Source organism: Phyllopteryx taeniolatus, chromosome 9 (assembly GCF_024500385.1).
Source record: "Phyllopteryx taeniolatus isolate TA_2022b chromosome 9, UOR_Ptae_1.2, whole genome shotgun sequence".
Classification (NCBI taxonomy): Eukaryota; Metazoa; Chordata; class Actinopteri; order Syngnathiformes; family Syngnathidae; genus Phyllopteryx; species Phyllopteryx taeniolatus.
Window position 1 is genome coordinate 18,955,097 of NC_084510.1, and position 12,117 is coordinate 18,967,213.

At 40.1% G+C, this 12,117-nt stretch overlaps 1 protein-coding gene across 3 annotated transcripts in view; it reads right to left on the reverse strand.

Annotated features, from left to right (window-relative positions):
- Positions 1 to 12,117, reverse strand: part of srgap3 (SLIT-ROBO Rho GTPase activating protein 3) — a 79,373-nt gene that overhangs the window by 4,412 nt on the left and 62,844 nt on the right. The window contains exons 12-21 of one of the 3 annotated variants that reach the window (XM_061785400.1): positions 11,481 to 11,511; positions 9,868 to 9,928; positions 9,273 to 9,350; positions 9,031 to 9,165; positions 7,264 to 7,369; positions 6,512 to 6,739; positions 6,294 to 6,367; positions 2,458 to 2,638; positions 693 to 827; positions 297 to 612 (exon numbers count right to left, since the gene is read on the reverse strand). In XM_061785400.1, the coding sequence (XP_061641384.1) occupies positions 297 to 612; positions 693 to 827; positions 2,458 to 2,638; positions 6,294 to 6,367; positions 6,512 to 6,739; positions 7,264 to 7,369; positions 9,031 to 9,165; positions 9,273 to 9,350; positions 9,868 to 9,928; positions 11,481 to 11,511 (1,345 nt within the window). Of the gene's footprint in view, positions 1 to 296; positions 613 to 692; positions 828 to 2,457; positions 2,639 to 6,293; positions 6,368 to 6,511; positions 6,740 to 7,263; positions 7,370 to 9,030; positions 9,166 to 9,272; positions 9,351 to 9,867; positions 9,929 to 11,480; positions 11,512 to 11,974; positions 12,078 to 12,117 lie in introns of those variants that run through there. The other 2 variants (XM_061785399.1, XM_061785401.1) reach the window with 2 other exon arrangements.

A 12,117-nucleotide genomic window follows, 5' to 3' on the forward strand; every position in this document is an offset into this window, starting at 1 on the left:
CTGAATCGTTTTGAAACATTCACTTAAAATTGTCCAAATCCTTGGAATTTTGGCCTCCCAATATTGTCAGATTTCTGTAGACCTCCATAAAAGCAGACGTATTATCTTTGCATTTCATCAAATAAGACATTTGCAAACATCTTCTACTTTGGAAAAGATTGATCAAAATGTTTGCCCATTCTCTGACATTTTACTGACAAAACAAGTAACTGAATCATAATCAATTTATGTTTTTGCATTTCCTGCAGGGGCAATTTGAAATGCAGCAGAGTCGATAATTGACATGCCCGTCTCACCTCAGCCAGAGCCTCAGCTTCCAGTGATTTGTGGTCCCCAAGGCTGCTGTGACGAGTGGCCCCTGACATGGGCCTCAGTGGATGGCCCTCAGGATAAGCCTTCCTTTCTGGGTAGTTAATACTTCCTGCACTACCAAAGGTCCCCAGTCGCCTTTTTTCTGGGCTTTCCATACGCGCCTTGTCGACGGACATCTTGTGGGGGCTGCTGGGACAGGCGGCGGCCCGCAGAGGCGTGTCAGGCACTCTGGTTGGACTCTGAGTGTCTGTGCCACAGAGATGACGTGGAATTGCTGCTCCGTCGGAACGCAGTCGGATCCTACGGAGAGGTATCAGACCACAAATATTGTCAGACAACAACTCAACTGCTTAAAAAGAGAACTGGTTGATTTTACAGACCTGCCAGTGACGCCTCCCACGCTGTAATCGGATGATTGTTCACATGGTGAGGATGAACTTTTTTCAACCAGTAGTGGCCCACTGCTGGCTTCACTATCTGCTTTCTGACTGAGGTTATCTGAGAAGGCATCGTCCCTGACGGAGTAGTAGCATGGTAGTCAGGATACATACTCGAAGTCTAACTCAGGAGCAATGTGTCCATTTACACGACTTGTTCATTTATTGCATATACTTGTGTACTGTATACTGAGTACTGTATCCATCCATCCATTTTCTGTACCGCTTATCCTCACTAGGGTCGCTGGCCAAAAGATAAAACATCAATGACCTCTAGGGACATTCAAGGATTAGCCACTGACATAAGTTTAGGTCAGATCACCATTACAACATGACAGAAATAATGGGTGCTAACTTACTGTAATAAATTATAAATAAATTACCTTAATAAATACTGTTAATAACATGCTTACTCTAACTTTCTCACTGTCATATGGACGGCCGTTGTCCAGAGTTTGCGTTCGTTTGGCTTTTCCTTTTTTTTTTTTTTTTTTCCACGCTGCGTTACTTGAGCGCGGCATGCTCCTCCTTGTGTACATTCTTCAGGTGCCCGATCAAATTTGTGTTGTAGCATTTAGATGACGTTCTCCACAACGTACTTCAGTTGTGCATAGACTGCAAATAACTTACGTGTTGTTTGTCTGAGACACCGCAAAATAGTCCCACATCGATGACGTGTTTTTTAACCGACAAGATTGAAAAAAACTTTATTGGCCGTCAGCTTGGCCTCAGGTAGGCGCTATCGATCAATGCTAGAACTAGAACTAGCAGACCTTCCAACAGCTTCTTCTCTCTTGCAATTAACTTCTTTAACACCTAACTTACAATTCCATTGCAACATCCTGGCAATTTTTTTGTCTTGAGTTTGTTGTCACATTTCTGTCGGGCCAATTATATTTGACTCGTGCACTCACTGTAGAAGTCTCACCATGCTGCACTATTTGCATATCTGTTGTTGACCAATACTGGCCACTGATGCCAGAGTAGCATCTGCTCCATTTGCACACTGATTGAGGAGTATCTGCAACATTTGCACAATCAACATTGTCCCAGATTATCGTACTACTCGCTTGAAGTCTCTGCGCCCTTTGCACAATGGTCATTGCACCGGACTATTGCAATATTAGTCATTCGAACTGCTGTAAATGCTAGAGGACTCTGCATCTTTATGCACAATTGTCAAAAATAAATAAATAAATTATGTACCGGCATTACCACATAACTAGCAAACCTTTATTGCTCAGTGACTGTTTTTTTTTTTTGTCAATGTCTTTATGTCTCAAAAGTGTTCTCTGTCAATTGACTGTCTGTTGTCGTATTGTCAATTACCGGAGACAAATTCCTTGTGTGTTTTTTGGACATACTTGGCAAATAAAGATGAGTCTGAGATAGTTACAGTACTGCGCCACAAGTCACGTGACAAGGCTAAAAATAAACTAGCTTTTAGATTCATACGCAATGGCGACGCGGAGTTAAATGTCTTGTGCGGAGCCGATCGATGATGTCATTGGTCGGATCGGAGAATTATGACATGAAAGCCAATCAGTATAAAATGCTAATTATTGGCCGATACCGATCACACCGATCTGATCGGCGTAAAGTCTAATATATGTGTGTATAAATATATATATATATTTATATATATATATATATTTTTTTTTTTTCATACACGAGGAAAAGCAACGGCTGAATCAAAAATGTTACTTACATGTCTTGCACCACAATGTACTGATGAGGGATCAGCCCATCCACACCATTGTGTCGGCCCTCCCACCAGTCCTCAGATGCCCGGTGATAGAGAAGCAGAGACGCTCCCTTCTTGAAGGAAAGTTCTCTCGGGCTGCGGCCCACATAATCGAATTTAGCGATGGCCTCGATTTGTTCAACCTCTGAAAATGAAATAACACACAAAATATGAGTTTCATAAACACTCTGACTGAGTTGAATGTCAAGAAGTTAAACAAGTCATTAAAGCATGGTTTACTCTAGCCTTTCAAAAACTGTACCTGTACTGTATATGTACTCTAACAGATCAATGCATTTTGCTTAGTCAACCAATAGAGGTCAGTAATGTCACATCCATCTTATCAAAGGTGACTACACGGTCAGCACCTATAAGCTCGGGAATGAGTCACACCATGGTCAAATTTCAAGTTAATGGGAATTTGTATTTGTTGAATGGATATCTTTCGGCTGGAAATGAAACAAGAAAGTGGCAGACTGTAAGAAGTTGCCTTAAGAATTATTCTTTTAAGAAAATATACATGTTTGATTATAGTTATTGCATTTTGACAAAAAGTTCCATGAGCACAATCAATCATATACTTTCTCATTAAATGCCTATCCGATTTATGCATAGCTGAAAAGAATGTGCTAGATTAGTGGTTCTCAAAACATTTTACACCAAGTACCACCTCAAAAAATACTTGGCTCTCCGAATACCACCATCATGACCAACATTAAAATACAGTTGTGAACAAGGCCTAAGTGTTCATCAAAAAGACACTAACATTTTGTACAGTTTAAACACTAGCACTGCGAAATGTATTGCACATAAAAGTTAAATAAACATTGTACTAAAATAAATGTTTTAAGATGTTTCAAATGCAAATGTATTTAACTTAAATATAATTGACCTAGACTGAGCCAGTAATTATAATGAGTACTACTAAAAGAACCACACTGAGAATAACTGCTGACTAGATTATGCTGAAAGTTATCATGATCCTTTAGGATTTCAAGGAAATTGTCCAATAAGATCAGAGAAAGGAATCATTTTCAAAATGTAAAAAATGAAAAGAAAATTTGAAAAACGCACAAAAAAAACCCACGTCAATTGTTTTTAATTAACATCTCACATAACACCTTACAGTTTCTTGCCACCTTCTTGTAGAGTTGTTTCGTGCACGAACGAATCTTTTTAGTGAACGAACAGAACCGAATCAGTTTATGAAATGATTCGTTCCTTTATCTTGGCCACCACCCGCCGCCGTCAGGCAAGAGTGTCGGCTGGGAGCGGAAACGGAACTGCTGAAGCGTTCTGTCACTCACTTCTGAATCTTCGGCGAATGACCAATGAGCAGCCAGCGTGCAGGCGAGGGCGGGACTTCATTAAACGTACTGCCATATGATTTGTGATTCGGCAGTGTTGTCAACCACTTCGGCGAATGACCAATGAGCAGCCAGCATCAGGCGCACTGTGCAGGCGGGGGAGGGCTTAAGTGAATTGAGTGATTCGTTCAGTGAACTGGTGGACTGAGCCACTGAAGAGTGATTCGTTCAGTGAACTGGTGTACTGAGGAACAGAAGAACTGAAGAGTGATTCGTTCAGGGGAGGGACTTAAGTGAACTGAGTGATTTGTTCAATGAGCTGGTGTCCTGAGGAGCTGAAGAACTGAAGAGTGATTTGTTTGTGATCCGCTAAGGAGCGATGTACTATTACGATGAGTGATTCGTTTGCGCAAGGAATGACGTACTACGAGTGAACGTACTCATGACTAATTTTAACCGCAAATCCTGACGTCCTCGCGGGGATAGCTTTCACTAGCAGCCGTTTCTTCAAGCTAACGGCTAATGTTGAGTCAGTCAAGCACATAGATTTAAAATAAATGTAACTTAATAATAAATGTTTTTACGTACACATACATGTCATTCCCTGTGTGTCTCTAATGTGATTATTAAAGCTATTTATTTCATAATATTAATAATAACACAAACTTCTATAGCGCTTCTCAAGACACTCAAAGACGCTTTCCACAAATCAGATGACAATAACAGCAAGGTGGGTGAGCAGAAAGCCCGGCTGGCGGGTGCTGGTGTTAGCGATGCTGTCCACTGCGGTGGAATGCAGAAAAGTCACGCTGGCTGGCGAGAGCCTAGCTGGACGTCAGAGGACGCGGAAGGATGGTCGTTAGCTGAGCTCGCTGCACCCATGTTCACGACTCAATACCGAAGCCGGGTGTTCGAGAGCTTTCTGAGAGAGATAGGTAGGTGATCATTTAGCTGAAGTTTTTTTTTCATTATTATTTTTAATAATCTCCCCACCTTTCCTTGTTTACAATACATGACAACAACAACGCATAGTCCTTCGGTGAATGTGTTGAGTGAACGTGAACCTCAGGGATGGATCATTAAATGAATGGGGAAGCACTTGAATGATTTTGTGAAAAATAACTGAACGATTCGGTGAACGAATCTTTTGAATGAACTGATTCGAATGATTCAGTACACTCAAAAGAACTGCCGTGCCCATCGCTACCTTCTTGTGTCATTATTCAACAAATAGAAATAATGTAACTCAAAGTTAGTTAGTATGAATCATATGGGGATTAATTATAGTCTTTATACCAAAGTTAAAAAAAAGTGAGATGAAAATCTATATCAGACAATCAACATTTTCAGCTATGTCCAACAAGAGATGATGAGACATGAGGTTGTAACAAAAAGAACCAGTGATAGTATCATGTCGGTTATGCAGTTGTGCACCCACAGCACAGAAGAAAAGCTATTCTTCAAAAGCCAAAGTTCCAAGAGAATTGCTGCTTCACGCTTGAACAAAGAGTGGGCACGGAGGGAGAGATTTGTGTGCTGGAGGAAACACACACGTGCATACATAAACACAGACGTGCACACGCACACAGATCAAAAGCCAGTGCTGAATGCCAGCACAAACCTCATTCACCTTTCTGTCAAAGGCATTTAATAATAAGGTCAATCTGTACTCGAGGCTTTGTGATTCCTAATCACATCAAAGACACTAATGAGAAATCTATAATTATTATTTTTTTTTTAAAGTTTTCAAAGTGAAAGAGTAAAAAATAAATACAAAAAGTAACATCGAGTTCAATCCTATCGATCACCAAAGCTGAATTGACAGAGTTCAAATGAAAATAGTTATTACTTAGTAGAAAGAAGAATACCATATTTAAGATAGATAGATAGATAAATAAATACATGATTTTAGTTTACTCATCTCCCACTCGCCACTGTACTCGGTACATCTATTGAGACCAAGTACTATTAATTAAACAATGTTTATTATTGCAGTTTTATTTTGTAACATTATACTGTACTGAGAGGTGTTGATAACATGTTGCTACCTTTAAATATATGTTAAAAGATTGGAGGTCACTGAAAGAAGTATTTTTTTCCCCCAATATTTTTCAAGATAACATTATAAATTCATCAGAAATAAAGTTCAGACATTTCAGATATGTGATTGAAAGAAGCACTGCTTTTTCAATGAAGATATTACAAATTCATCAGAAATATATTATACATTGTAAACGTGGAAAAAAAAAACACTTTTGAATGGTAATGTATACTGTATATTACAACGGTGTGTTTTCATGAAAAATGCAAAATTGTCTACGGTGACCCCAAATGTTTGAAGGCTAGTCTAGGTAAGCAAGGTAAGCAAAACACCTCCATCACTGACTAATAGCCAATGAATGTATTAATGAGATGGAGAAACGTAGCGCAATAAACTGTTCCTGAGTAGGTTACATAAATGACTACAATGATGACTACTATGCTTGTGCTGACCTTCATCACTTGTGTGTGGTTCAGTTCCATTGTCAGCTTCATCAAGAGTTCCTGGCTCACTGTGAGGGCTGTCACTGCATTGAAACACAAATTAATTTCAAAGCTAAATTAATAGGATATTGATCTAAGACAATGTCGACATTTTTTGAAAAAAGCAGTAAAATTAAATTGAAAAGTAGATTTCCCTTGCCTATGATGTTTAGTGATAGTTCACTCACCAGTATTCCTCGCCCCCAGTCATGCACTTTTCATAGACTGGGCCGTCCATTTCACGTAAACTGGGAAAGATGACTTCATTGTGGATAATGATAGTCTTGATGACCTCGTTCACATGCGCCTGGCATGACACGGGGTCCTGGCTGTCGGGAATGGGCATCAGCGTGGGACCAAAGCAGATGGCCAAGTTGTATGGATCCATCATGTTTTCGTCACTATACTGGGAGAGACTAGGCACAACGACATATTCTTTGTATACAAACGATAGTAAAAACAAACATAAAGCATGTCAGCCAAATTGGAGACAATTTTCTTTTCTGTACTTTGGCTGCTTTTACTTTCCGTTTTAGTGCCTGTTAGGTAAAATTAAGGATTTAAAAACACTAAACTGAGAGGAAGAGATTTGCTTTTTTAGGCATTACAAAAAGGATTCAATGTCCTGGTACAGGGGAGTCCTTGGTTTATGATGAAGTTCTGATTCTATGGCACCAAAGTAACCCAAATTTGTACACGATGTACCACTGTATGCTATGACTGTGGCCCAGTGCACAATCCAACGTCCATAAATGCAGGCTTGGATGAGTTTCGTGTGGAAGAACTTAAAAGCCTTAAGCTTTAACCCAGAACATCCCCTGTAGTTGCAATGATAGGTGTATGAATCATTTTGTCCACATTCAGTATGTCAATGGTTTAAGAGTGCAAAGAACTGACTTGTCTGTACATGGCAGAAACAAGTGGATAACTACAAACTCACTGATTGAGAAAAGCAAAAAGGTATCTCATGACAATGATGATGGTTCGAGGCAGCGTCACAACAATCTGCTGGATGTGATGCGCTCGCTCCGCTCCCGACTCCAGCTCTGAAACGCAGATGGAAATAAACAATGGTTGTTAGATTCTTTATTACTGATACCAAGGAGGTTTCTAACAGGATTATGCTATAACTATGGTTAGCTCTGCCCACGACATTCCACTGACTGGCCACCACATTCAGTCAGCGATGCTCAGTTTTGATTGACACTGTCAGAGTGGTGTTGCTGTATTTTATTTTTTTAAATGTAATTTAATTGAAATTTCTTAAGGTGAAATTCAACTTACACTCTGCCGTGTATTTTTTGTTGTTGCACACCATACAGAGAACCAGATAAAGGGCACCTCTAAAGTAATCAGAAAGCAGCATCTCTTCAGCAACTTAAGTGGGATAGGGACAGAGCCCTGCTGTCAATAACAAAAATCTGTTTCCTAATTGATGTCCACCTCCAAAAGGTTTATAATTGCCTATACAGTAGATGCCACAAGATAGCGGCAAAGTAATACTTGGCCGGATCCTCTCATCTCCAAAATCACTACTTCTCAGGAAATCAAAAAAATGACATCTGCTCGTTCAACTTTGTGTTATACCTGATATTTCTATCAAATACCTTTGCACACCAACATCAACACGACACCTCCCCATAAAAATGCTAATTGCTAATATAAGTCGCAAAAAAATAAATAAATCGATAATTCATTACACTGTCATTGATTAAAATGGTAGGACACGTTGCCACTGCCAGCCATGCGCATCAAAGTCTACTCATGCCGACCCGTTGACCAGCCAGAAAACCTTACTCTTCACAAAAACAAATGCCTGTGGTTACATCATCTTCCCAAACAATTTTTTCCAAGATATAAGAGCCACGAGTGGTGCAATAAATAAAAGAATTAGCTGACTAAGCACTTTAATATGGTGAAATTAATCCATCCATTTTCTGTACCGCTTTTCCTTACTAGGGTCGCAGGCATGCTGCGGGCGATCTGTACGCGAATTTATCTTCATGGCTGATGGTTTCCTTCTGCACCAAGCATTATTATATTATCCATTTTTAACATAACAGGCTTATTCAAATGTATCAAATGTATTTATAGTAAATAAAAGAGAATAGGTAAATCCACAGATATGCGGGAGCACTTAAGTTGCTATTTTTCCATTTTGTGTCTGGCACTCAAACTGCGACCCTACTGATCCAAGGCCCAAGAAGCACTTACAAACGAGCTACTGCCACCAACATCTTTATTATTGTGGCTGTATTGCACTGTATTATAATGACAGCTGAGCTGATTACCTCATTTAGCTACATGGGAGGTTTTATTTTCCTATCCCACATATGATTACCTTTATTACAGTACAATACAAATGATAGTTGCAGTCCGACTTAACAATAACATAACAGTAAACACCATCCTACATTACTGCTTATACAGAGCCCCACTCCATTTTAGCTAGGCAGTTAAATTAATCTGGATTTTAATAGATGCATCATCCTGCATTACAGACTGCGATACATTTATCACGCTTCAGGTATCACACAGGGAGCACTGGCGTTCAGATTGCTTCCATGTGTTGACTTCTCTTTTATTCGCAAGAACAGAGAATCTATGAAACTTTGTGGGTTTTTTTTCTCTTGGGCCTTTTTAATTGCACACAAACACAAACACAGACTCACACATCCGCTATGGTTTTGAATGCTTTGTGACTCACTGATGGTCGAGATGAAGTCCAGGAAACGCTCCTTTGGGAAGAGGGAGTTCTCGAGTCCTCGGAAATACAGTTTAAGCACTCCTGCCACTGAGTTGATGTCATGCTCATTGTGGTCATCTATTAAGGGATCTTCTCCTGACGAATCATAACAAATCGGCATTCAATGCTGACATTTGATGAGCTGCAGAAACAGTTAGCTTTCAAACAAATGATAGGCGAGATGATAACAAGAAGTGACTCACCTCTTTCAAATGAATTTTTAATATCATTGACTTCCACCTGTGATCCCGGTACTCGGAATATGCCTTGCTGCTGCAGGCCTGAACGGAATATATTGCAGATAGAATTAGGCAAGTTGCCATTATCCACACAACGCACAACATGACGCGGGCAACGTAATCTAGTCATATAGAGAGATATTTTATTTTGTTTTTTCTTCCTCCAGAAGGGGGCCCCCTCTGTGAGACATCACCATGTGGTTCCAGTTAGAGGGCCACTAATCAGTTTTCTGGAGTTTCATTAGGTCCAGATCCAGGGGAGAGGCCTGCAGGCTCGAGCAATGAGCTGAAGACAGATGTGAAGGTACACGGGGTGAAGCTAAGAGGGGCAGAGGAGGGCGGGGGTGGGTCTATCACAACTATGTGCGTGTGAGATCCCTGGTTACGAGCTTGTCAAATCTCCAGGGAGCAGGTCAAGTCTGTGTGCCCGCAGCTATTTGCGAAACTACAAACACTGCACTGTTTCTTGCAATAGTTCACAAACCCACTAAAGAGGCGAATGTTGTCTTTATTTTCTCTCTTTTTCAGTCTGAGAGCTATAGCATGAGGTGCGGATTACCGTAGAGGTTGATGTATCTGACACAGCTCTCGACCACAAGTGGAATTGGTTGACCTGAATCCTGAAATAAGAGGAGAATTATTAATACAGTGATATTCAAAAGAAAATCACCTGGATGCTCAATCATGCTGACGCATCAGTGGGTAGGTAATTACGATTAGGAAAGCAGGTTTAATGTTCTCAGTGGCCACAACATTAGACATGCCTGCATAAACCTATGACCTCCAAAATATAGGCTGTGTCACAATCTCAGAGAACTGAAATCACTATTTATGCACTAAAATGTTTTTTTGGTATACTGTTTACATCTAATATTGCCAGACGTGTGCAAATCTGTATTGTCTATGACCCTGCAGTGGCGGGAAGTAACAAAGCCCACATACTTTTTTACTGTACTTAAGTAGATTTTCAGTTTTCTGTACTTTACTTGAGAATATCTTTTTCTGATGACGTTTTACTTCTACTGCAGTCTTATCTTACATCAGAAAACAGATATCTGCACTTTCTACTCCTGACTTCGTCAAAATAGGCTTTTTTCAACCCCCGCAAATGACGACAATGTAAAAAAACAAAAAAAAAAACTAGAGAAAGGTAAATTCATGGATGAGATCTAGGGGTCTTTTAAGGCGGAAAAAAACGACAAGGAGGAATGTGAACTAGGGATGAAAATATTTGCCATCTATGGCCTTAACAAATAGAAGAGAACTGTTTGATGCTGTTGGGTCCAGTGTGACAGCCTAAAAACTAACAGCATCTGGCATTCACACATTGTTTGGCTAATATGAAAAAACACATACAAGTAACGCATATTTTTTTCAGTTGTTATTAGCTAATTTAGCATTTTTTTCAAGTTCACAACATTAGCAAAGCTATGGGAGTACATTTAGCGATAGCGTGGCTGGTGATTTTTGTTTATAAGTTATCAAAACGGGTATTGCATATAATTACAGTAACAATTAATTTTACGTTTTACTAGTATACTTAAGTAGTCTATATTTGTTTTTTAACTTTTACTTAAGTAAGAGTTGAATCAGTACAGTACTTATACTTCTATCACAGACTTTTTTTAAGTATGTGTATCGCTACTCCTACAGAGTGTCAGTACTTTTGCCACCCCTGGTAGATAGTGTATACTACCTTAGTACCTGGGGAAAAAAGATCCTTGGCAAAAAACTATGATTCTGATGACATTTTTTAATCGACACTATCAGATGTATTAAATTACCAAAAATGTTTATTATTGTGGGTGTACTAGTTTTCATTGATGTAGAACTGTACTGCTTAATACCAAGACATGCTTGTAGTATTTTGATCACTTGATCACTCCCGTGACCCTCGTGAGCATAAGTGGTACAGAAAATGGACGGATGGATGATTATTAATGTAACTACTTTAGAGAATCAACATAGAAACAGCTCTCTGTATGATGCCGTACCATTCTACATTTAAAAGAAAACACCGACAAACACATTGTTCAATTAATACCAATTAATAATCCTTTAAAAATGTAACTAAACTGAACATTATCTTTGTACAGTTTTGATACAACTATGTATTGCATTAGAGGTGTACCTAATGAAGTGGCCAGTGAGTGCTTATTCTCAGAGAGGTACCTGGATGCGAGTACGGGCATTCCTTCTCCCTCTTGGAAGAGCAGCACAGCAAAGTAGGGTACAGCAGAAGAGAAAGGAGAGCAAAGAAGCACAAAGTTAGAGCAAGCAATCAGATGAGGAAAGAGCTCCTCGTGTAGTTAAAGGAGGCGAAGCACGAGGACTGAACAACGGGGAAGCCACACATGTGCAGTGAGGGACAAAGCAAGATGTCTCCTTCCACCCAAATAAGTGACTGGATTTGTGAGCCAGAGGCAGTAAATTGTGTGTGAATAAAGAGACAGCCAACTGCCGTTCTGCCTACACTGGCAGCACCACAGAAGGGAGGAAGAGGATTAGAGGTTAATCAAAGGTTACGTCATGACGGAGGGCGGCGGCAAGGCAGAAGAACAAAAGGCCAAAATGAGGAAGAGAAGGAAGATGAGAGGCTGGAGCCACCTCCCCCCTCAGGACCCACAGGGGCTGCTCAGGCATACACTACCACCACAAGAGGGTACCTTGACGAAGGTCTCCAAATTGCCATTAAACAGCTTATGGTTATAGACGGAGCGCGGTCTAGGCTTCCGCATTTTCTGGGGTTTAGGGGGAAGGGTGGGGGGCCTAGGAAACGATGGACAAAAGGAATATCACCGCCATAATA